At 36.6% G+C, this 27,259-nt stretch overlaps 1 protein-coding gene across 1 annotated transcript; it reads right to left on the bottom strand.

Moving 5' to 3' along the window:
• Positions 1-9,479: 9,479 nt before the first annotated feature.
• YIPF7 (Yip1 domain family member 7) lies at positions 9,480-23,803 on the bottom strand. The gene is made up of 6 exons (XM_021269444.4): positions 23,675-23,803; positions 21,355-21,471; positions 20,322-20,488; positions 18,431-18,576; positions 13,907-14,088; positions 9,480-9,933 (listed from the first exon to the last, which is right to left on the bottom strand). The coding sequence occupies exons 2-6, from the start codon at positions 21,468-21,470 to the stop codon at positions 9,771-9,773; spliced, it is 774 nt and encodes a 257-aa protein (XP_021125119.1). The 5' UTR covers position 21,471; positions 23,675-23,803; the 3' UTR covers positions 9,480-9,770.
• Between the last annotated feature and the right edge of the window lie 3,456 nt (positions 23,804-27,259).

Genomic DNA, 27,259 nt, shown 5'->3' with positions numbered 1-27,259 from the left:
TTCTGTGATTCTGTGATTCTGTGATAAGAAAACTTTCCACCAGATCTATCAAAAAATCACATGTGCATCTATTTGCTAAAATAGAGTATGCCCTGTCAAGGACAAAAAGAAGATACTATAAATAGTTGGTAATAAACAGAATATCAACAGCGTATGATGGATTAACTGTAGCAATGAGTTACTGCTGACCATGCACATTATCTTGTCACACTGGACTGCATAATAATAGTATTAGTGGATTTGGCTGTAAAGATATTTCTGGAACTCATCAAACTGATTATTACCTGCAGAAACAGACTGACTAATAGAGTTACAGATGTTTGATTTTTTAAAACGCTACAGGCTATTTATAAAATCAAGCTCTTCATCAATTTATCTCAGAACTACTGAAGTAATGTCTTGTAGGGGTCACTTGAGCAATTTACCAAGTTCCATCTAACAAGGAGCAGTGTGCTGGATCCAGCTCTGCCAGCCAACCTGATGTTGTGATCTGTGTGCACAGCTAGAAGTCATCATTGCACACAGTGACTGCAAACCAAGTCAGGACATCTGCAAGACAGACTAAATTGAACACAATAAACCAGGTCACATCACAAGTTGGGGATGCTGAATGTCTGGGTAAGAGTCATTCAATAACTCTGACTTGGAGTCTGAATTTAAGAATTGATTTTTGGTAGAAGCCATTTTCTAACCCTTAGCTGTTGTGGGACAGACAGCTAAGTCTTTGCAATGGCCAATGCATACACAGGTTTGAATGCTGAATTTAATTTGACATAAACCACTCGAGAGTTCTCAGCTGTCATATAGGACACACTCCTCATGCCAATAATCTATGTAACCCCTTCGTTTAGAATCAAGATACTCAAACAAGGAATGTGAGTTGCTCACAACTTTTCTTCCTATTCATTTTAATCTTTGTCTATCTGTATTTTCCACTCTTCATGTTGATCCCTGGAGGATCACCAAAGGTAGAGAGAGGGGGACTCTGAGGTCTTTTTTTTTTTTCTTCCTCATCCTAGGGAGATGTGACCACTAGGAAGAAGCAAGGTGTTGCACAGCAGCAAGGGAAAAGGCACAGAAGGAGGAGGAGAACATGACAAACACGACAGCATGCTGATGGCCTGAGGCTAGCCATCTGGTTCCAGCAGGCTGGGCAGGCAATACACCATTCATGATAAGGGCTGTCCCAGCTGAGATGCAGACCATTAGGTATCTAGGTATCTAGACCATTAGGTAGGCTGGAGGCCATCTGTCATGGGAACTTCTGTCCCAATGAAAAGATAACTTGATAGTTTGGGAAATGGCTCTTCACTACTATTTTACGAGAGCTGACTTTAGGCTCCATCAGCTGAGTACCTGGTAACCTTAAAGGAGTTAAGCATTCCCCACAGTATATTTGTGAAATGTGAAACTATCGTTATCCTCACTGAGGAATCACAAGACCAGATCCTGACAGATGCCTGTCTCTCAAGTAAATGAACAGGATGCATCACTAAACACCTTTGGGATTCAAAGCCCAAACCACTGTCCAGTGTCCCATAGAAAATCCAGTGTGAGTTGAACCTCTGAGCACAGTCACAATCTGTGTTAACCACTATCCCTTTTCTCTTGCAGACAAAACCTTTCTCCCTAAACTCCTTGGGATATTAAAAAAAAAAAAAAAAAAAGTAAAAACTTGTACAAGAAATTTACATAAACGGAATTTATGTACAAACTGATGCCTATAGCTACACATTGTCCAGATCGTTCGCATCTGAATGCATGCCATTGTGTGCCTTGGGATTTGTAGGCACACAGGATATTATTGTTGCTGCCATGCTTTGTGTTTGCATTACAACTTTCTTTATATGTGCAGCACAGTTTTGTTAAGCAATCAGAACACAAATACCACTGGTATAGCTAGAAAACACTGAAGTACTCCAACAGCACAAAGTATGCAAACTGTGCAGTAAAACAGACAAATCCTAACAAGCTCATTAGTACCATACTGCAGTGATTACAGAGCAAAATGCTTTCTGGGGTGCACCAGTCAGGCTATACTTAGAGAAAGCTTTGCCATGTTTTAATGCAGTGTTACATCAACTGTGCCCTGCTATCACAGTTATATATTTTGCTAGTATAAGCTGTTGTGGGAAAGAGGCACTGTTCTCTGCTTGTACCTTGCCTAGCTATCATTCTTGATTAGCAATTAGGCACTACATAATAACGGTGAGGATGAGAATAATAATTATAAACATAAGAATCATGGTCTCAAAGCCTCATCTGGCTCAGTATCCCATTTCTGACAGTGGCCAAAATTATATTTTTTAGCAAAGAATGGGAGAAAGTGGGCATGCATAGAGTGACTCTTCCCTAGCAATCAGCATTACACATGTCAAATCTGAAACTAGATTCTCTAGGTGTCTTCTAGTGGCTTCAGTTGCATCATCTTCTCTGTTGTAACTTAATGACTCAAAACCAGAAAACCAGGAGACTGTTACTGTGCCTTTAGCATCTGTGCCAGTACATAAATATTTGTACATGAAACAAACATCCACTGCCCAGAATATGACACCTACCATTTAAGATAGGTGTATATATCTTCAGTACAGTCATTTGAAAGATCTACTGAGAGAAAGATTAAAGTTTCTGCTGAAAGTCACTCTGTTGTATCATGGTGTCAGAAATGTTGTCAGTCCTTTGTGGTAGAGGATTGATCAAATCTATGATTATTCAGCTGCTATAATGGTTAGAAAGTTCAATTTTAATTAGTGAAATAAGAAAATGTTTTTCTTTCTGCTTGATCATGTAATGCATGCAATACTTCATCTGGTGGTCCCAGACATAGGACCTGTAAGGACTGTGGTCATGTCAAGAATTTAGCTCTTTGGTAAGCCACAGATGTAGCACAGGAGCTGAACTGCTGTGCATACATGTATCTTCTGGCCAAGAGCAGCAGGGAGAGAGACAACAGCAATGTGGGTATGCTCTATCTTAGCAAAAATGTCTCCAATTTATTCACCATGCCCAGCTTGTAGCTCTGATGGACACTTACACGGAGGAGATCCTTGCTGCACCTCAAGGTATTCTCAGCAACTGATCTCAGCAAGTGATTTGAGCCTCCACCTCTGCAGCAGGATGTGGTCAATAATCAGACCAGTGTGCTGGAAAGAGACAATAAAGTATATAGGCAGTGGTGATGGTGAAGCAAAGCGCTCTTTTAAACCTATCACCTCAGTGTCTGCCCTCAGAAATTCATGTGTCTCCAGGGTGAATTCCTCTTTTGAGAAGTGGTCCTTTTTACAAGGCAGGAAGCATTAGGTATGCTCATATCTCAGTCAAAGGGTTTCCTACGCAGTGCCAACAGTTATTCAGCAGCACTCATTATGCAGGTGAGATGTATCGCAGTGCTGCTACTCTGCAACACTCTGCAGATCTCTATGCACCATGTGCACAATGTCTGAAATATAAGCAAATTTATGCTGCACTCATCCTTTCTGTGGTTATTAGTGTCATTTAGTATCATCTTCCTCCAGCAAATTGACTCACCAAGCAAAATGCACAAGTGCACTTTAAAGTGGATCACATTATCACGCCTACTTCTTCTGAAGAGCCAAGTGCCATTACTACTTTTCACAAGGAATAACTGCCTAAACTATTTCACATTCTGCAGTGCATCAACAGTGTACTTCCTCCATTCAGTTAGCAATTCAGAAGAGCGATTGAACAGTAATGCACAACTATCATATTGTTCTACAATGGGGAGATAAAATCTAATGCATCGCTTTATGCCTCTTATATGTTAGGATGTTCTTTTCTGGAGCCTTCTCATCTAGATATGCAATTGTATCATTCCTAAGGTCCTGATTGTATTTGGGGCTTCAAGAAGGTATTCTATTGAATATACTACTTTTATTCATAAAACACACTAGAGGTTTATCTATCAGAACTACTTTTGAGATGACATATAATCCTAACTGCACAATTAATTTCACTGAAAGTAGACCAAAAGGACTAATGATGGTCAAGGGCTAATGGGATTTTTTATTTTTACAAAAATGTTCTCACATTACTCACTAGCACTCCTTCTTCCTTTGTGTGCTTTATTTTCTAGAAGTGAAGTAGAGCACCAATGAAATACAGCATGGATCCAGACTGTTGAATGGTTAAGATTATAGCTAAAACAATAAACTTGGAACCAGAAGACATGAAAGCTAAATTCAGAAAGAAGAAGAAATCTGGGATAAGAGATATAGTAGGGAGAGAGGCTAAGGGTCAAAAGTGAGAGCAAACAACAATTTACTAAGCTGTAAAGCAAAGCCAGAGCCCTGTCAGAATCAGTATCATACGTTTAGAGCTGAGACAAAAAGCAGCTGGTACTCAAGTAAGACAAGCTGGGACCACTCAAGGTCCAGGGATGAGCATTAAATAAATTGGAATAAAACAAAGGCACTGTTTTAGCCAGGGATCACATTTTGCAGCCACACATGAGGATAGCTTCATATGCTTGATTGCTACAGCTGTCTCTACCCAGAATTACACGTGGGTCATTAGTCTCCCAGGAGACTGACTGTGGCAACCCGGTGGCTCCTTGTTCCTTGATTGCTCAGGAGTGCTTGTCGAGAGGCTGTCAGGAAAATCACCAAAGTACACACTCGAGCTCAGCTCTCAGTGACTTTCAGCAGGACTGACCTTTGTGGCTCTGAAAATCTACCCCTTGTTCTCTGCAAAGTGGTGACTTTGCACGGGGTCTGTTTACAGTTGTGCATGTTTGGCATTTCTGTGGCCTCCTCACTCATTAACACTGCACTTAATATCATGCTAAAAGAAGATAATAAATATATATTTTTTTCAATTATAACTACAGTGCTGCCATAGCAGAGGGGATGTGTTGTCCAAGGTCTTTATTATGCAACTGTATGTAGATCACTGTGAATTGCATCATTCATCTAGTTCGGTGGTGCAGCACCAAGGTCACCAGGCATTTTTAAGTTAACGTTGAAACCATAAGTCTAATAAATGTTCTTGGTAATCACAGCAAACATATTGTCACTGTTACAGATGTTACTCTTTCAAAATCGCTTGGCAAACATGACTAAAATGTAGCCCTTGTGCATGCTCTGACCTCTCTTAAAAATGCACCATCGGGAACCTTGAGCAGGTGAGATTGTTTAACCACATGAGTCATGGCCTACAGCTAGAAAATCAGTACTTCTAACAGCACTGTTGTAGTTTGCTTAGAATAAACACGCAGGCAGCTAAATTAACATGGAATCAGTGAAGGGCAAATTTTGACAGAGAACAGATTTTGAAAAGGAACATATCCATTAGTAATGCCAACACAGGTAAAAGTCAGTTTCCTATTACAGTGATCTATTCAGATTGACATTAATTATCCAGTTTATGTTTGTAGACTTTATATAACAGTAGCCCATTCCTTGCCAATCCAGTGTTTTTTCATAATCTATCAGAAAATACAATAACCACCAAATGCATCATGTTCCTGTGATCTTTGCCATTATGTGTAGTGACTCACCATAAGTCTTATCAGATGCTGCAACCACTGATTTCTTTGAAAGAATGTACATCATCTTCCAGGCTGGGCCACTAGATTGCTAATGTTATGATCTCAGAAGCAGTGTCCAGAACTTGTTGCAGCTTCACTGCCTTGCAACCTATCATATATACCCGTATTTTTGGCTACCAGGCATGAACAAGCCCACATCAGTTTGACCACTAAATATGCTCCTGACAATAGGGGAGGAAAAGGAAATTCAAAGCAGACACAATTTATTGAATTTTGCCTTCACTCATAGCCATTATGGATATGAATAAAGGTCAGTAATTCAACATTACTGCAAAATTCACTTAAGCTCATTTAGTGGACAGAAAATGCCATCATATAAAGACTGCTGTTTAGCAAGGGACTAAAATAAACAAGGTGGCATGAGAGGTCTAGGACAAGACACAGCTGTCATGTTTTGTTCTCATATGACATATTCAATGCAATTGTGAAATCAGTTTCACTGCTTTTGTGTATAATCCTGTATATATATATATATTAAAAAAAAAATATCACAGAAAACATTACCCTTTGTCCCTTTGTTAAGGGAGCTATTTCACCAAGAAGTGCAGCATGTGCCCAATTTACTGTGTCAACAGCTTTCAATCGTCAATTCAGTTCACCAACAGTTAAACTATTCTAGGCCTGCGTTATAACCTTTTAAAGATGACATCTGACAAGATGATTTTTGATAAATAATAGGACCTTGTTACTACTAACCTGTGCCTTGGCTTGCCAAGAAGACCAGTTCTCTGGATGCAACCTGATGATTTGTCAGCTGTGGCTGTTCAGATACCCATTTTATCATCACTGCATACTCTGAGCCAATGATACAGTCTCCCCTCACTCACAATATGCTCACTTTAATACTCTCCTGCATTTTGTCACAATACAACAGCAAAATGTTTAGAGTACAGCAAAATGCTGCAGGCTAGTTTCTGAGGGTGACCTTGAAGACATCTGGCACACAGCAAATGCGATAGAAGACAGGCAAATTCTTTGTCCTCTGTACCACCTGGGTCCAGTGCTGGTACCACCATTTGAAAAAAAAAAAAATAATAATAATAAAAAAATAAAGGAACTAAGTCACAACACATTTTTGTGTGCAAATTTCACATTCAGAATTGAACTTTCATGTGCATGCTGAGGAAAATAAAAAAAAAAAAACATGGACAGATCAGCAACTTTCCCCCTCCAAAACTGTATTTCTTTTCCTTTTTCTTTGAAGCTTATGTTTAAGTCTTCTGTTTTAGTAAATTTTCAGGGTGGAAAGCATGAATTAAAAATCAGTCTTTGACCCATTACTATTTTATAATCCTCTCTTTGGCAAGTTGAAAGCAATAGCTTGCCAGGCTTGTATTTAAATTTTCATGGAATGATGTGAGGGAGTGAAATATGATGGCCTAGACAAGGTACAGAAAAGCTAGGTGGCAGTGGGAAGGCCTGCTCAAAGAGATTGTGTTACTGAATATATGTGTTTTGAACTGGTTTTATTTTAGATCAAAATAACATTTATTTTAGAAAAAGTAACAGCTTGTAATAGTGACCATAATATTTTTAGATTGAGGAACCACAAGAATACTGGGGCCAAAAGCAGCACCATGGCTGTGTTCAACTTCAGAAAGGTGAACTATGTTAAAAAGAGGATTCTTGTTTAAAATAAGTCAAAGGAGGATGGCTAAGAGAGTTATATCCTCACAGGTGCCTCATGGGTGGCATAGAGACCCCTGAAGGACACCAAGCTGGGAGGTAGCACCAGTACATATCACTTGGTGGAAATATGTTGGGAAAAGGTAAAAGGAAATTAGCATGGCTAATGAGTAAAGCCAGGGAAATAATTAAAATTAAGAAGCTAGTATGTGAAATGAGGCAAATGTATCTTGGTGACGGAAAGAAAAATGTTATAAATCCTGAGAGAATAAATAACAAACAACACTATAGCTAGACTAGCATTTGCTTTGTAAATATAGTGGGAAATTTTCAAGGTGCTCATTTTCTTTGTAAGTAATTTGACCCATCTATGACATCAAAACACAAAATGATGGCTTGATTCACTGGTTCTCCTGCCATTCATATTATGTAGATTGGGATGAAAATGAATATAAAGTGCTGTAGAACAGAGGCATTTTATACTTGTTTTAGTCTGTATGGATGGTAATATGAAGCGTGGAACAAAAGTGGATCTGAATGTTTCTCAACAATCTTTTATGAACTCCAGAAGTGAAGCCATATCAATCTTTTCCTATTCAGAAGTAAGAATGCCATTAGTGCATAGTAAATCAAACTGTCTGATTTTATAACCATACCCTTGAGTCACTTGATGTGTTTTTCTGCACCTCATTAGTGGCAAATTTACTCCCTAATGCAGCAGGGCCAAATCTGTTGTGTTCACATATGCTGATCTTCTAAATTTGTGATGTTCCCACTTATACACAGCTAGATCCTGTGTAGTTATATCCAGAGTTTGCTAGGGTATATCCACAGTTTGCCAAGGTTATATGTCCAGCATTACTTCTCCGCACCTGTGTTCCTAGCCTTGCAACAAAGACATAGGTAAATTCAACAAATCCTTTTATATAAATGAGTTGTGATTTTTAAGGATTGGTTAAGTACACATGATCTTTTGTTTACTTCTTAAGACCACTTGTATGAATTAATTCCACTGGAGTTTAGTACAATGAATTCCAAAAAGGTTTCCACAAGCGCTCTTAAAAAAACAAAACAAAACAAAACAAAAAAAACAACAACAACAACAACAAAAAAAACAAATATGGGAGCAATGGGAAATATTTTTTACCAAAGGCACTTTCAATTCAGAAACAGAATCACTAGTGTGAGGACAAACTGATTATCTAACTTACCTCTGACCTGAAAAGGATGAAAAAGATTAGGAAGAGAGTTCTTTCCACATATTATTGAGCAGCTTCTTCATGTTAAGCTTCTGCATAAGTGCTTTTGCTGTACCAGGACTCTTTTACTGAATCACTGGTCCTCTGTCTAGACAGAGAAATATTTTGCAGGCATTTCACTAAACAGCTCAAAATAATGACTAAATGGGAGAATAATTAAAATCATAAAAATATTAATCAAGAAAGAAGACACACTAAAACACTGATGAAATAGTCTGCTGCCATTTATTTCCTTCATATTTCCCTTTATTTCATTTATTTCTTTTCCCTAGCCTTTTCTACAGCTACATTCATTTTCTCTACCACCGCCTGCTGGATTTTTCACTTGTTATGACTGCACTCACATCTCTGTTTCCTCTGGATGGCTTGATACTTCTACTATTATATTTTGAAACATCATCTTGTGTATTCTGTGCTTGATTGCTATTATAAAAATGTTGGGTTCCTGTAATACTGAAAGCAGCAAATAGATGGGGGGGGGGGGGGGGGCGGGGAGAGGAGGCAGGAGGGCAGATAACATTGTGGAGGTTTGTATTTTGCTTGCTTAAATACAGTTCTGCCTTTCAGGAGACATTTTTAGGAGCTGCATTTGCTTTGTGTGGTGCTTTTCTGCAGTGACAGCAGGCGGTGGTTTAGTGGCAATTCTAAAATGTAACATTACTGTACATTAAAAACAGTACAATAATGTTTTGGACAGCAACACCTCTTAAAAATAAAACAAGATGACATTCCTAGTTTCCTTCCTCTGTTGTAGCAACCTGTTCTTCCTGTTGCTTGAACAATCCTTCAACATCACAAAGCAGAGCCACTCACTCTTCTGTTAAAAATAAAAATAATAAAATCATATAAATTCAGTAACATTATTAATAATCATATAAGCAGGGTTTTTTTCTTTTTTCTTTTTTTTTTTTTTGTGAAACAAATATGTATTTTCACTTGATTTACTAGGTCCATTAAATATTTGCGTTATTGCTTCCAGTTACTCTCTGCTTAATGTATTAGATATATTAAACATTTAGAAGACAATATATTTTTAAAAATTAACATTTATTTATTTGTTTGCTCTTAGTACCTTCTCAATACAAACATTTTTCTCTATGCTATAGGATTTTCAAAACATCAGCAATGTAGTCATATACCTGTTACTTATTTTTTTATTATTTTATTACAAGCCATTAGGCAAATAAAAGGTAAGTTGCATAATCTAATTTTGTTAATAGAACTTAATGCAATTCTAGGCAATCTAAAAATAAATAAATAACTTCTTAGCCCTCCAACAACCATAAACAAACTGTAATAAGGCTATCAGAAAATACACTTCAGAAAACTGCCAGAAGTGCAAAAAGTCCATACAGTAAAGCACATGGGTATGCAATAAGAAGCTGCTGTCCTTCCATGGCCAAGGCAGAGGTAAAAATTTTGGACGCTGACAAACTGCACCATCCAATAATAAACAGGGCTAACAAAGTTCCCAGGATCCCCCTAGAAAATAAAAAAAAATAATAATAAAAAAGAGTACAATTGTTAGCACATGTAGTATCAAATCTTACCAAACTTAGAAACTCAAGCTCACGTCTGGCAACTCATTACTGGTAAGGCTGAAGGCAGTGGCAGAACCAAGGACTGACTGACATAACAGAAGTCCAATCAGAAAATAAATAAATAAATAAAAATATTAACAGGTAATTTCTTCAGTGTGGATAAGAATAGCAGCTTCATCAGTCATACTGATGGAAGGAGAAGTGTATTTCCAGGTAAGTCTTCTGGGGCTCCAACAGATGCAGCAGCTGAAGATCTTTTTTAAGTTAGCGAAAATCTTATTGCAGCCAAAAATCATCAAGCAGAATTTGTTAGGATTTGTAATGACACTACAAACCTAGTCTTCTATTGGCAGCCTGGTGACCTGGAGGCAATATATTTTTGTAATATGTGTCAAAGGTTTGAAGCGTGTCTCAGACTCTGAGGCACAGCAGCGTGGCTCTTAGAGACTTACACCCTGGCTGACCATACAGCAGGTGTCAACTGGCTCCCAGGAGAGAGTCCAGCTGGTCTTTTGCTCATGAAGAAATCCTTCTCCACACTGTGGCTTTCTACACGGCCCTTTGGTGACAGCTGAGCTATTCTGAAGTTAAATTTTGCTGTTTCTCAGGTGCAGGGTGGCCAGGAGAACTGATGATTATGGGACTGTGGTCAAAAGCCCACTGAAAAATTCCGGCAGATTATAAAGAGTTCACTATTAAACCAGGAGCAAGACCATGCCAATAAATAATGTTTCACATATGCTTTATTTGCACTCTGTATTTGCAGTCTGCTTCTGTAAAATGCATGAGCTCATGCATGTAACATGCTGCTGAGGTGCATAATGAGATCTGCTGCATTACACACGTTCACTGTGTCAATCTCAAAGACCTTCAGAATGAATGAACCTTTGCCACTTGCTAAATGATTTCCTGATGCTCTATTCTTTCAAACCATCAGCAAAACAGAAGCAGAAGTGAGAAACAGACTACATATACCTCCTTAGGCTCATTTATCAAAGATAATCTCCACTAATCTTGTTATTGCATCTAAACCATGATGAGTAAAGCTCTCCTTATTTAAGGGCCTCAGTTTACTTAATGCAGTTGCATCACATAAAATTATACTTCATTTCTTGGCAATACAGTCGCCAGGCCAATACTTGGTGTTCTCAGCTCTTGTGACTTTGTGGGAGAAAGGAGAGAACTGATTTTAAGATGACTCAGCACCTCCTTGCAACTCCAACCCATTAGAAATAAAACATTAAAGACTGTGTGGTTTAGCTGAAGTGTTCTTTTAAACCTGTACAGTGGTATTCAGAGAAATTAGACTGGGCCCTGCGAACCAAGCCTCCGCTCCAAGTAGAGATTCTACAGTGCTCACTTAAACATCTAGCCAGAAATTCAGAGCTGGTATGGATGGCTCTGTGAGCAGGCACCCATGGTGTCAGAGGGTTAGGATGTAACAGGAACACGCTGTCCAATGATATTTTTCAGCTAATATAACGTCTGTTTATGGGGCTATCACTTGGTAGTATAATTTAGAGCTGTGGCTCTTCGACCACGAGGCCTCTCATGGTTTGTTCCAGGACTGAAAGTGAGCAGGATGGAAAGGTGACATAAAATCATTTTGCAGCCAAGAGATACATCTGTGCACTTATATATTCAGTCCTTGATCTAACAGTGATTTAACTGCCAATGGGAATGGTCTAGCTTTAGCAAAGAGCATGTGTCTGGTGTGTCCATGAGGCTCAAATCCTCATGCACAGGAGAGGAACGAGAAGGAGGTGTTGTGCTCACAGAGACCAAGAGGACTGAGGGTGTACTGACATGAAGGATGAGTTGGGGTGGGCAGACATAAGTGGTGCCTCTTCACTTTTCTCTCTCGCAACTTTCAGATATGGTCACCACACGGGTCCTTTACATCAGCTGGGTCTAAGAATTCCTTTTGCCTGTTTTATACTCACTTCCTTCACTGTTCAGTCAAGGAGATGCCATGGCTAGTCTGTTCATGGATTTGATAGTGAAGACTTACTCTTTTTTTTTTTTTTTTTTCTCCCAGGAGAAAAACTTGTTCTGATATTTCTCCCAGAAAGGTTGCCTAATCAGCTTGGGTTGATATGATATGAGCATACATGTATATAGGCACAAGTAAAGCTCTGAGGCAGTCTGTTTCCACACAAGTCTGAATAACAGAAGTGGTTCCAATTTGGTGCCATTCAACAACCAACATATTTCAACGTTTCATTTTTTTGCTTCATTCCTATTTAACACTGAAATATCTAATCATAAATACCACAATTGTTGCATTAATATCTGTCTTTGCATTTGAAAAAAAGATCATTGCTGTATCTCCTTTGCTATTTTAAATAACTTTTAAAATTAAAAATAATGGGACATATTGGATTTAAAAGTTGCCACTTGATTTTAATATCCTTTTTGGAATAGATAACCTCAGTACTTGCTATGTTCAAGCAGTTTAATATACTGAATGAGAAAGGACTGGAGAATGCTGTAGACAACCACTAAACATTATCAATTGATTTCAGAAATAATGGATTAATTTTGTAAAGCCTACCTCAGTACATTATTTACGGATTTTCAAAAGATGTGTTTTCTCTAAATTCACAGCATTTTACAAGCAAATAGTCATGCTTGGGAATTCCTTGTATAGACAACAGTACCCTGTGCAGTTCTAACAGCTGGTTTCAAGTTAGCCCCATCTGTCCTATGATTACATATCAACACCTTTTATTCAGGTGGATTATTAAACAGGTTAATCAAGCAAATATGGGAAGCGTAGGAGAACAGAGAATGAGTGGTTTCTTTGGTGTCACTGCTGTCCATCTTGTCAAGGACAGCTCAGAAACACTTGAATACACGGAATATGGTCAGGCTAACCCATCATAGCACTGCAGAAACATGCAACAAGGATTGTGCTAAAATCTTGATACCACTATATCATTTCTTTAAAAAATAAACACATACATAAAATTGCTGCTTTACCATGTAAAACAGGGTCAAAATAGGGTCACTTTCTTGCTCATCAACTGGTAAGTCCCATAATTTGCAGATTGGAAGGTTTAAAACGTGTTCAGAAAGACTGAAGAGGTGTACCATTATTAGCTATGTGTTAACTACAAAAAAAAAAAAAAAAAGCACTGCTCAAAGCCTTCAGGCAAGACCTGGAGCTTCCTTGTACTTTGCTGTATGTGAACAGGGAGGTCAACAATCTGTATCTCAAGAGGTTTACAGAATGAGAAGAAAGGAAAGGCTTGCATGCAAATTTCCTAATTCATATGTATATTACTGAGAACTCCTACACACACACACACACAGATACATACAACAATGCATTTGTTTTTTTCAAAGCAATTATACCATTACTATTATGACTATTATATCTTAAGCGTTTCTCCTAATGCTCTAGATCATTAAGGGTTGCCTGATTATTTCATTCTGTAACACAGAAGTCAGTCTACAGAAGGAAAGGAAATACAAGGATGGGAGCCTGATACTATGAACAACAACAACAACAGCAACAAAAAGGATCAGGAGAACCAGCTATATAAAACCAAAGTCTGTGAATTGCTTTTAAAATTGATGCTGAGTTTAGTCACTGTTGGCTCTTCAAAATAAAAAGCACATTTGAGGCTGCTGCAAAAATCAAAGCCACTCTCGGTCCAAGTGGAAAACAATGGATTTAAGGACTTTTATTAAAATTATTTTATATAACCTCTATCAAACACAGACACCCCACCCTCTTCCATTTTGCCCATTTTCATCTATACACACACAGAGAGAGAACGGTGTTTTTCTTCAGTAAAACTTGGAAGCCCAAATTCACTAGACAACTATTTCCAAAATGTTTTGCATGACACTAGCCTTCTAACATTCTGTGCTTCATATGAATCCTGCTGCCATGCACTGATACTTACTGTAGTGAGAAGACAACTGCAGAAGTGGACAGAATCACCATGGGTAGCAGGCAATATCCCAAAACACTTGCAACGCAGCCATGTGAGACTCCAGAGATGCTCATCAGGTTCAGTAGTGCATGTATAGCAAGGCACCCAATGGCACTCACACCATACACATAGCCAAAGTGAACTTTTCCTGCCTGGAAAAAATATAAGCAAGTAAGTGTTGGAAGTAAAAAAGAGATTGAAAGATGGTGGGCTGTCAGAAGGCAAGCACTAAGTTTGTTCCTTTTTCTTTTTGACAATCCCTTTCTTCCCACTTTGCCTACATTGGTTCAAATGTAAATCATGACTGCTCCTTTTGGGTGATTTTTGCATCAAAACATTCCAAGATGAAATTGTGAGAATGTGCTTGTCACTAATGTAAAGTTATAAGGCTGTTTCTCAGTCTTACTGTCTTTGGACTCTGAGGAACAACATGAGTTGGTTAGAGAGCCTTGGAAAGGTCTAACTTGGAACAAACTGAGAAGAAATTATGGACATGGAAAACACATTTTTCCATTAGGAAGAAAATGTATTCTTTACAATTTCAAAGATTAGAAATTAAAATCTTTACAATTTCAATACAGAGGGTTGTGGAAAAGCATCCTAAGTAAAATGATAACCCCACTTACTTTGTATGCTTTTCATTTTATTACAGCTTTAAGCAGGTTTTCAAACAAACAAACAATAAAAAAAAAAACCTTTTTTTTTTTTTTTTTTTTTTTTTGTTTTTTTTTTTTTTTTTTTTACTACTGTAGTAGTAACTGTCAGCTTGTGTTCTTTTGTGCTCCAGTGAAAGAAAAATTCCCCAGGTGTTTTGTTGTTGTTTGGTTGTTTGTTTTTCTTCCAGGTTTTATTCCTTTGTGTGAGTTTAGTGCCTGTGAAAGGTACCAGTCTGACAGCCTGGAGCCTGATGTTCTATAATTTATACACAAAACTAGTACTACAGTGGCCACAACACCACCAATTTCTTCATCTGCTGCCATAGTTTCAGAGGATCACCTCCAGACATGAGAGCATTGCTCACTCCCAATAGATTGTTAAATCTTTTCCCCTCTCTTCAAGGTTCTAACAAATGAACCACTGAATGCCAGGTATGCAATACTGTGATTTTAACATCTGTACATCAGAAATAACCAGTGATCTGGGAGAAATACGGTTTTGTTCATTTTGTCTTAGAACTTTGTATCCTGAAGATAACAAGCATTTATGAAGAAGATAGATCAAACCTGGGGCTCAACTCTCAACTCTGTACTTTGAAATAAACTCCTCAACATAAAAAAGAAAAAAAAAAAAAAAAGGTGGTGGCAGTGGTACATCATCTCTTTAACACATAACAATACATATATACACACTTAAACCACAGGTGTGTTTGTGTATACACCTATATATTGCACATGTATTGCATAGGATAAAATGCATGAGAATCAAAACTAAGACAGGTTCCCAGCTTTAAATTATTTTTTTAGTTTAGGGTTGGATTCTCTTGTGACAGATAAGGTGGAAATATTATTGAAGATTTTTACTGGTTTGGAATATTTCCAAGTATCTTCTCCATGATGGTTAAGGAGGATTGAGAGGATCTACTCATCCACGTGTTTTAAATAATCCTGGGGGAAATCAACCATTTTTGAGGACCTTCCTTCTCTGCCCCACCTTCCTATATCCTTCTTTTGGTGGGAATCAATCACCGTCTGCCAACAATATTTGAGCTGGGCAGATATAAAGCAATGCAGAGGAGAGAGCCTAATGTAGTGGTGACACAATATTGGAAGTCCTAAAGTTGCAGACCTAGTAAGGTCTGCCACTCCATCAGCACTCTTACCCTGTATTTCGACTCAGACTGGCTCATTGCTGAACTCTCCTCTGGTTCCAGTCCTTGGGCTGAGGTTATGTACAGCCAGGTTGCCCATATCCTCACATTGTTCCGAGTGCTGGCCTTCCTCCTGACAGTGCATGCCACCATAAAGCATGGATAGAATAATCCATCCCTGAACTAGCAGCATAAGAAATCTTATTTAGGTACAGAGTCCTTTGCTGGCATTTCCATACTACTGGTCTAAAACAGTTAGGAAAGAATTGTTCACCAAATTAATGACAACTAGAGAAGGTGTGGAAGAGCAATACTAGCTCAGACTATCTTCTGCCACAATTTCAGTCATTAAAGTTTTGTAGTAAGCATAACATCTGCAGCTGTTTGGGGCAGCGTTTACTATCAACCTACTAAGAAAAACTCTGCCTCAAAGAGATACAACTACTGTAAGCTAATATTTTAAGCTGTTTGTTTCAGTGTTTTTAATTATTCCACACAGCACTATTTAGCAGCTTAATCTAAGACTACCAAATTACCGAGAGAGGGATGGCACTAGCAGGAGCAGCCAACTGAAATCACCACTTGGTGCAATGCTTGATTTGTGGTGCAGGGAACCAAGAGAGTGAAAAAAGCAGCTGAATGTGTTGGTTCCGATTCTCGCTGTTCCTAACTTATGTAAATTCTACACTGACTCACGCACATGGGAATACTCCCAGTTCACAGCATTGTAAGCAAAACCCGAATCAGGCTTGATTAGCCTGGCAGGCTTTGATGAATTGAAAGCACTAAATTTGTCCTGCACAAGGAACAAGGTTAGAAGAAAGTCAGACCTTGTTTGCATCTGCCTGGAGTGGGTACTGCTACTCTTACTTTCAGGGTATGGAGAAGACCGATGACAAATGACTATGTAAAATGCAAAGCATGCTAACTTTCGCACTGCTGTAGTTTTTCTCCCTGCAATGGGGCTGCCCTGCTTGCTGCCAGCATACAGAAGACCCAAAGCCTTTCTCCTTTTCTCTGTGTTTCAGAAGTAGTGCTACTGTTTGAAAAATATCTTTGCATATTTTTCAAAAATTAAAAAAAAAATAAAAAAATTATAAATTATTTTTGAAAATGAGCTCTCAACCAGATTATATTCCTGCTGTTATGAAAAAAGAATTCTTCAAGTACAGAAGGACATCATGTTGACATGGCTGAAGAGCCACTTTAGTATTCAAATGTATCCAAAATAAAAATGAGCAGCCTGAATTTATAAGATGGTGGTGGAAATCTCATATACATTTTTCTGTGAAGTTGTGGCACAAAAACACTAGGCTGTGTCAGAGGAGCTCTTCTGACCAAAAGCTGGAGTACTGAAAATAGTTGTTTTTCTAATGACACTTAAAATGTTTAATATCTTAGAATAAATATGGTAATTAAAATGCTTTATTTTGATTATAGTAGTTAAATATTCATTACAATTTTTCACTGTCCATGAAGAAAAATCAACAGCAACTGTCTTTTTTTTTTTTTTTTTCCTTTTTGCTTTCCTTCTATCCTCCTGGCTATAATCAATTCAAAGCTTTTCCCCTTATGCCTGTCTTCTCTGGCTTCCTACCTTCTTTTCCCTTTATTCCATTTCCTCCTGATGCTTTTACCCTTTTAAAAGATTTTTATTTTTATAGGGGCATAAATACTAACACTTGCCTTTTATATTGCAGTTCTCACATTCAAGGTACTGGACTGACATTACAAATTGAGTAAGAACTTGCAGGAGTCTCCTGATTCAGCACTATTTATCATACAGGAAATGGAGAATTAGAGTCCCATTTCTCTCACCTCAGTTGTTAGAGCAGCAAAACCCTTCCCAGAACAGTCCCATCTTATTCCTGTCAGACAAATTGTTGCCAACAATCAGAGCTGTACTTCGGCAGCACTGTAAAGCCCCTGTTGTCAGTGATAAATAGATGAATTTGGAGTAGTGTACAGTCTCTGTTTCAACATTCCTCCTGTATGAAAGCTCTATTCATAAAGACAAAAGAGGCTAAATCCAGGCTATCATATTTGGTTTTGCAGATGATATAAAAAATGAATATAAATTAAGAAAGTGATAGCAAAATTTATAGAAAGGTATTGCAAATTTGAGGGGGAAATAAAAGAAGTTTCTATTTTCTTTTTGGAATGATTTTAGTTACATAAAAATATTTTTGATATTGATTTCTAAACTCCCCAGAATAACCATGAGGGAAGGTAATTTATAAACAGTAGCAAGAGCATTAGAAAAACTGGTCTGGTGTGCCACACCTTTTTATTCCCTCCTTTGAAAACTCCCTGTATGGTCCTATCTAGGTCACACTGCCATGTGTCAAGTGCTCAGAGCCTCTCCAATATATACACAGTGCAAATCTGTCCTTTGTTCATATCAAACACACTTCCCCCTCGTTCCCCCTCAAAAAAAAAATAAAAAAATATTTCCACTGTAAGTGATGTAAGTGATGTAATACATCACTTCACTTGTATTACATCCACATTACAATTAAGCATTATGTACTTTAAAGCAAGGAGACCTTTTATATAAAATCTCAGGACAAATGGCAGCAAATGACTCATTTTATGCCAGTACTACATCTTCTGTTATTTCACATATATTACCACCAAGGTGTTATCTTGTTAGAAGAGGAATCCCGTAAGTTTCTAGCACATCCTACCAGCAGCAACGTTGCTCCAAGGGCCAAACAGAAAACCAGAGGTCCTGTGAGGTCCGTCTCATTCATAATGCTGCCATCTGCAGGTTTCATCGGATTTAGAACTGTTAAGGTTTTTTGCCATATATGCTCAAAATTGATCCCAAGTTCTGCAATGAGAAATTCCACGACATTTAATTGCTTACAAGAAAACAACACTTTTACAAAAACTCATTGCATATCACAAATCCCCAAAAGAACAAAACAAATTAATCGCTTTAATGAAGATAATATTATAGGATGACATATACTGTAGTATGAAGATGTTGTACCTACTCATCCAGTATATTTGAGAGTCAGCTCTGATTTCAAATTGGCAATATTTATTACATCCAGTGAACCAAAAAATGCCTTTAGCATTTTGGAGTTAATATTTGTTTTCCTATATATGTATTTTTAAACTTATATATATATATAAGCTACACTAAGTCAGATGTTGAAAAATATGCTAATTAACAGTAACTGCAGAATTCAAGATACCCTGAAACACTGAAGACACAGATATATGCTTTAATTCTGGTAAATCTGACAAGAGATGTATCTTAAGCCTGAAGTGCCAGAGGCACTTAAAAATGACATTCTTCCCTTCAAGGCAAGTTAATAATTCTTCATAGACTGCTTTATAAGCTTTTTGCATTTAAAAAGTAATTACTGAGAACCCCTGAAAAGAGAACAAAATTCTTCCCCATTAAAGCCAATGGGAATTCTGCCACTAACTTTACTGGGGCAAAGATTTCTCTTAAAACTTCTGTGGAAACACTTCAGCTTGCAAGAACAATCATTTCCTTAAGATGCTCCAACAAGGAAAAGCTAGGTTCAGAACTGGGTGCCAGAATTACTGAAACTGGCAATGTGTTAGAATTGTTTGGAAAGTTAAATCTTTACCTTATTCCACCAATTCATCATTTCAAGCTGAGCCAAAACGTTATATAAATAAAGTTGTTCTGTATTAAAATGTTTGTCTTTGGTCAGATTTATTTGGCACACAGTCATGAACATCTCTGCAGCACTGTGGATCAGAAGCAGTTGTATTTCAGCATCCTTTTCACAGGGTGAGCTGCCTCTGGAGTTAAGCACTCGAAGAATCAAGAACTGGAGGTGTAGCAGCTACCTGTTTCAAATCAAATATCTTGCTATTTTAAGTGTTTAGTAGTATTTTTGAAGAAGCAAAATATTCATTTGTCTTCTAGAATACAAAAGCAGGCTGCATATGATCTTTTAATATTATGCTGAAGTAATCACCAATTTTTCTCTCTCTCTTTTTTTTTTTTTTTTTTTTTTTTTTTTTTTTTAAATTTAATGCAGTACCAGTATTTTGTAAGGTAAATGATCATCTACAAATCAACCACTAACACTAGGATGGTTCAATCATCATAAAGAATGATATTGTTCATGTAGTTAAACGTTCAACTAATTGAAACTGAATGCAGCTTTTTCAATTTCTTTCCCACTGAAGCAAGCTATTTAGCATCTTTGAACTATTAAATTTATTACTAGATATGCAAAAGAAATTGTTATCGATGTTTATTAATTATAGATGTTCCAATATGCATGTAAACACAGATTGGAGAAAATATTTGGAAATGTGAATGCAAAACTTATTGTTATGCTGTCATCTAGTGGTAGTAAAGCGTACACTCTGTATGTCATAAGAACAAATGAATCCCTGCAGATCTCAGAAAAGAAAATGTAGGCTTGGGGACTAGGGACTGATGACTGAATTTCATACAGGCTGCATACACAGAAACAAGCTTAAGAGCCAGGCAGGGTAGTTCTGCTGTAGATGCTCTAGTGAGTGATGCAGCTTAGCAAACAAAAGCACATGTACATGCATCGTCCTTAGTTTTATTTTTACCTTCTAGCAAAGGAGGTTCCTCATCAAAACCATCAGTGTAGCTAAGGTGAGAGAGTGTGTTGGGACTGTATGTTGGCTGTAAAATCTGACCCGTGTAACTCTGAGAGGGCAGAAGCATTTCCGAGGGGACAAAAGCATTAGCTGGAGGTTGGTCTCCTATCTGGCACCTGAGACAAGAAACAAATTGCAGTAAAACAAGTAATGGCAATGAGCAACTTCATGGCACCTTAGAATTGCTCAGCCATGTGCCATGACTTACATTTTCAACTATATAGTAGCACAGATACCAAAACTTTAGGGGGTAGGAAAGGTTTAATTTTAAGTAATTATGACATGGTGAAAGTCTAGATGATCTGAAACTCCTTCCCGCTCTATTTTCTGTGATTCCCTAATTATTATTATATATGATTTTATTTCTGTATGACCAGAAGGCACAGGGACAGCTAGAGCCAATCTCTCATCCTTTAACTTCCATCTCAGTGCTTTAGCCAAAACTATTCTTTGTTTCCTTAGATTTTCCAGAAGTGAGATGCAGGTTCTGTAGAGCACTACCAGCACAGGCAAAAGTGACTAAAGAGCCTTGGCTGTTTAGCTTTAAGCAGTTGTGGTTTTTTTTTGTCAGGATACCTAACAAGACAACGGGGAGGAACGCTGTTGATTTGACCTGGTCTGTGCCATTTCAACTCTCTGCAAGCCCTGGGACCAGCCAGATCCATCAGTTGCTGAACAGGAAGACTGTAGCAATGTCCAGACTCCTGCAAGTAGAAGTCTCCTTAAAGGGAAACTCAGAACTTCTTTTCTTCAGTGTCACTCTCCCAGGGACAGAAGTCACCAAAAGATTTCAAAAAAAATATATGGAAAAATGAAATAATAGGATTCTTTCCATCTGTCTACTGTATTTCTATTTCTCCCTTAAAACTTCAGCTGTGTTGATTACACAATCCTTCTGTTGCAATTGCATGCTTTTGTCATTAATTTCATCTGAATTTTTAAATATATATACACACACATATATATGTATAAGCATACTTACTTTCTTCTTGCACTAAGATTTTCGCTAGACCCATAACTGCTGTAACCTTCTTCTTGGTCATCTATGGTGTAATTGGACTGGTAAAAGTCACAGTGAAACTGCTCAAAATTTGACATTCTGGTGAGAAAAAAGATGGTGAATATTGATAAAATAGTATTTTGAGCAAGGAAATATCTATGTTTTGACCTTTCCTAACCTGAAAAGGAAATAGTAAACTTAAAAGTTTACTACTATAACTAAGCCACAAACTCAAGAGAGTTTTTTTTGTAGAAACTCATGATAAATTTTAACTGACAAAAATGGACTATTTTTTTCTTGTATAACAAGAGAAATTAAACTTCTGTTACCACATTACTGTATAAAAAAATTTACATAGAATAAGAATGGAGAAAGAAATTTACTCCAATAACTACCACTTGACATCCTGCTTTGTTAGTGTTATCAAAAATTACTTAAGTAATTTTGAAAGAATACATATTGAGTAAACTATTATTTTAAACCCTTCATTTTCTTATTTTAAAAGAAAACTGTGGTCAAGTCTGAATGCTTACAAATCAGGGGATTTAAGAACTATTTTAGTTTTTAAAACCAATTACTATTTTTATCTTTTTGTGTTTTGCATTTTTACACATGACCATCTGAAAATACTGGGGAAAAAAATAATAGTGTATATATATATATATATATATATATATATATATATATATATATATATATAGTCACAGCAATTGTGATTTACTTTAAAGGAAACTGTAGCTGGAATATTAAGAATACCAGGGAAACATTCTTACTGGTTAGCTACATGACTTTGAAGAGTATAGCATAGGAGGATTGTATATTAAAGAAAATGTGGTAAACACATCTTTCATTCCTGCTGACCCATACTCAGCTCTGTATTCACAGGCTGATTATACTAAGACAGGAAGAATTAGGCTATTTTCTCTTCTATGAGGTAACCTAGGATATCTTTGAGGACTCACTCTTGTACATGAGGGTCCTTCCTGGTTTTGAACTATTTTAATTTTGCACACAATGGGACTACATTGCATATCCTGTGTATAGGCAGGACTGGTTGTCTAGGTCATAAGTAAGCAGCATAAGAAATAAGAGGCACATTGGCTCTCGAAAACATCAGGTACCTTTGCTTTTATAGTCATACAGTGTTTTAAATTGCACAGATGTTTTAGTAATTCTTAGATTAGGTTTAGCTGTTTCTTATGTTATTAACACAGCTAACTATAAATCCACAGAACATCATCAAAATTACAAGGTATACTAAGATAATTAATTCCATGCCCTGAATAAGAGTATCCATAAGATTAAGAACTGACTCTGTTTCACCTCATTGTTATCTTTATGATGGTCTTTACTTTTACTTTACTTTTTATTTTATTTTACTTTGTGCTCATCTTTAGTCCCTCACATCAAGTGGCTAAGATCCCTTTGAGCTCTCTCTCCTTCAGACTTTGGTGTTTTAAGCAAAGTTCTGAGTGGGACCTTTGCCTAGATGTATACATCTATAATGCACAGATGAGGTATGTGTTTCACCAGTTAGCTAACATTTAAGTGGATAAACTCTGAAAACATACGAAGCTAAATTACCTGACTCATAACCATAACCATGTATGATTCACTTAGATTTTCACGTACGATATTACTGTCCCCTAATATTTCCTCTTTTCATTACTTTTGTCTTCTTTTCCAACATCCCATGTGCCACTGGCCAAAACACTCTTTTCACTTTTAGTGCATATCTACATTTATCAGGTACATAGTGCTTACAGAAAAGATCTTTGCAAATCTGTTTGTAAGGTAAAAGTTACACAGATTAGTATTTCATCAGGGACCTTGAATACTGCATATTAAAGTTTCTAAACTGTATTCCATAGTCACGTTAAATCTGTGGTGTCCTAATTTCTTCATTTATCTGGAACATTCAAAGTAGAAATTAGACTTATATAATATTATTTTCTTTACTGCTGAGCAATCATTCAGGATTTCTAAATTTAGGAAAGAAAACAACTTCTATATTGTAAACACGAATTACTGCAAATTAATTGTACTAAATTATTGACTGTCATTTTATTTGTAATTTCAGGCCAATTATACATTTGTTTAATAAAGATTTTACATGGATTATATTTAAAAATTGTAGTTGGTACTTCCAGCCTAATAGTTCAATTACAGAAAGTCTCTAATGTCCTTTGCTATCACTATGAGGAATTAAATAATTACTTAACTAGGTATGCTGCAATCTGTGTGGTACAGTTCAGAAAAGATAAAAGTTATTTTCAAAAATGTTGGGGCTAAGGTTACTTACTTTTTAATATATTCGATGGGAACTCCAGTCTGTTGAATTTACGTGTTGGAAAACACCTAAAATATCCTCTTGCTTTTAACAGAGATGAGCTTAGTTCTATTTATAAGATTCTAAATTTGATCGTTGAACAGATGCATGCAAAGGAAAAAAAAACACACAACCTGTCAATATCATGGACAGCATTTAACAACACATGCAAAGGAGCTAACAACAATAAGCACAAAGGATAGAAATCTTAAAGGAGAGCAGAACAAAATGAGCAAACTGTGTTATGTATATTTCAGCCCAATAATCTAGATTGCATTTTAGAGCTTCTTCATTATGTAGGTATTTATAAAGATCCTGCTAGAGCCCTCATAAGCTAAGCTTTTAGACATTAAACAATTAAAACAATACATAGTATTACCCCTTAAGGTAGTAGAGTAAATATATTTTTTTGGGGAGGGGGTATGCTTCTAGCAGTTATTCCTGTAGGGTATATTTTGGGCCTTGCATATGTAGCCTTAAAGCTGTTCTTTGTGGCTGGCAGAAGGACATTTTGGTTGTTGCATGCATCTTGGAGGGAACATGATGCTTGCTGGGACCATAACAGTAGACAGAGGAAGAACAGAAGTGTTTAAGACACAGGTCCATCCCAAAGTCAAAGGCACATCGAGACACATTCCCCTGCCCCACTGCCTCAGCCTTAGTGTTGAAGAGAGTCTGTCACAGCACAGCACCCACCACACCACAGTTGTGGCAAGTCTTCATTTAATAGATGATGAACCCTCTTCATTAGTATTAGAGGGCCTTTGATTGTGCAGACATGAAAGCCTAGTTAATTTTATTTTTTTTTCTTTCCCGCACAGCACCCCTCCACTTTTCTGACCCATTATACACAAAGCCTTAGGAACTTCTCTTCTACAGTCCTAACAGCTAGAAAACCTACAGCACAGATTTTGAAACAGTACTTAAATTTCAAAGAAAGCTTTCTATTTCCAGATACTTTAATACCAGGTACTCAACCAGTCATAACAGGTGCTGCCTTTTTCACTTATTTATTGGATAGTTTCTCAATGAGCACTTGGACTGGTTAATTTAAGGAATGGGGCATTAAATGGGATGCATTATCAGACCATTAATCTGTGCCTCAGGTGCATACTAAATTCTGTGAGGTTGAAGGCCAAATGACTTCCATTTCATTAGGAGAATAATCATGCCCTGTTGGTACATGACCTACAGACAATTATAACATAGGTGCATTTTCAAAGAATCAAAAATGAAGTATATTAAGTTTTAATTCAGTACGTATCCTCAAAAGAAACCAGAACCGAGGGACAGTGGTAAGTAGTAAAATAAAGCATCTATTTCTGCTAATTTGGGGTAAGTTAACTATGGTATTTGTTATAGCTGTTGTTAAGAGTCCCTCATGCTGTTAATTTTTTTGTCACACCATTTCCATGTTGCTGTAAGGTGAATTTTCGATTCTTAGCAAATTGTTAATTTTAAGAATGGTTAATCATCTTTATTTAGACAGTAGTGTTTAATCTTATTTATAACAAATCAGGGTGGGGAATGATAAAGGATTAGCTTCTATCCTTGGGGAAGAGAATTCTTTTTTTTTTTTTTAATTTTATTTGTAAAGGGATAGAAGAATAAAGAATACTTGCTTTTTAGTGTAATGCCTCTGTAGTTACAAATAATGATATGGCTACTTTTACTACTTTCAATTATAAGCAGCCATAAAAATAAATAAATATGCACATACATATATGTATACATGTATACAAATATGTGTATACACATATGCATACTGGCTGCTAGATAAGGGCTTAGAATAATTACCACACTTTGAAGAAGGAATAGCAATAGGAAAAAAAATACAGTGACTGGGAGAAGGGACTTGTTGAAGAATATTTTAATAGCTGTCTAACATATAAAAGTTAGAAGAGAAAGCCATGGGTAGATTTAAAATATACATATTTTGAGAAACTAAAATTGAAATATGTATATATTTTAAATCAATATATAAAATTGAAATACTATATGCCTTATACATATTATACTTTAACTTATACTACATGAATATCCCTGTGTATATAAGCATATAAATGTACAACTAATATACAAACATGGAAAATGCTACTAGTTAGAAATGATGATGCAGAAAACTGATTAAACAATAAAAAGAAGAATAAGTATTTGATAGAAAAATGATCGATAGAAACAAAGAATTTCCAAGTTTATTAGAAACAGGCAGAATAGTACCAATACTGTCACTCTTCTACCAGAAGAAAAACTGATCAATAAAACAAAAAGACAGAAATGATCAATTAAAAACTATAAATGATGTTTGAATGTACTTTATGTAAATAGAATATAAAACATTAGCTTTCAGATACATATTTTAAAATTCTGCATCTAGGAGTTTTGGAAAAAAAAATAATTAAGAACTTTCTACACTGAGAAGTTACAAATCAACAGAAAAGTTTGAAAAGACCAAAAGTAAGTAAAAATGCCATTTTGTAAAAGACTAATGAGATGCCCTGAGTAATTATTGGCCCTTCAACATGAGATTAATCCCAGCAAATTATGGGCTCAAATAATAAATAACTGAATCGATGAATCCAATCAAAGTGGTCTTTTGGAAACTAGGTAATTTCAAACTAATTTATTTTATAAATGAGATTTGTATTTGGGAAAGGTAACCACGGATGACCTATATTTATACAAGACATTTTACCTGATTTTACTTCAATAAATATAGAACCATCACTACTTAATGGGAGAGACATTATACTGATTAAATAATTGCTATCTGACGTCTCTCAAATGCAATTGTAAAAGGGGTAGGTGACTTTCTAACGGTTTCTTGCAGGAGAGAAGTTTTGCAAAACTAATCTAGCAGACACCTTGAAGCAAAATCTATCAATCAGAGACAGTTACAGGGTGATTTGGCCAGAATCTGTTAGAATACAATAGACAGCAAATAACTAAGAGATTCTTGAAGTTATTATCTAAAAGTAAAATGAAACTCAATGAGTTTGGAAACTTTCACAGTGACACCTACATCTGACCACAGAGAAGTTTACCTCTGTGTTCATGTACATGTGTTCATGCTCACAACAGATGGCTATCACAAACACTAAATACTGAAATTTGGTCTGAAGAGCACATACTCAATGTTTATTGGCACAAAGCAGTAGACAGAGCAAAGGGCCACCTGAGCTTCACGTGACAGATGTCACTGACCCACCGCAATGGGGAAGGCTGGCACACATAAGGAAAAAATAAAGTGCTGTACCTCAAGATTTTAGAATACAATGAATACAACTGTAGAATACAAAGAATACAACTACACTTTCTTTGACTGACAGGTAGACAAGATGTTAATAATTCAGTGGAAAAAAGAAATGGATGAGGTCTAACCATGAAAAATGAAAAATAAGGATTGAAGATGGTGAGCATTAAAAAGAGGACTAACATACATGAAATACGTGGGAAAAAAAATCTACAAGAAAGACAGAACCTCTTCTCTAGTTTTTTGTTAACTACTTTTCCTATGTATTTCTGATTTTCTATCACACACACGTAAGAATGAAAAGA

This window comes from Anas platyrhynchos, chromosome 4 (genome assembly GCF_047663525.1).
Source record: "Anas platyrhynchos isolate ZD024472 breed Pekin duck chromosome 4, IASCAAS_PekinDuck_T2T, whole genome shotgun sequence".
Classification (NCBI taxonomy): Eukaryota; Metazoa; Chordata; class Aves; order Anseriformes; family Anatidae; genus Anas; species Anas platyrhynchos.
Note: the sequence above shows the minus strand (reverse complement) of the source record. Positions and strands in the feature narration are given on the sequence as shown.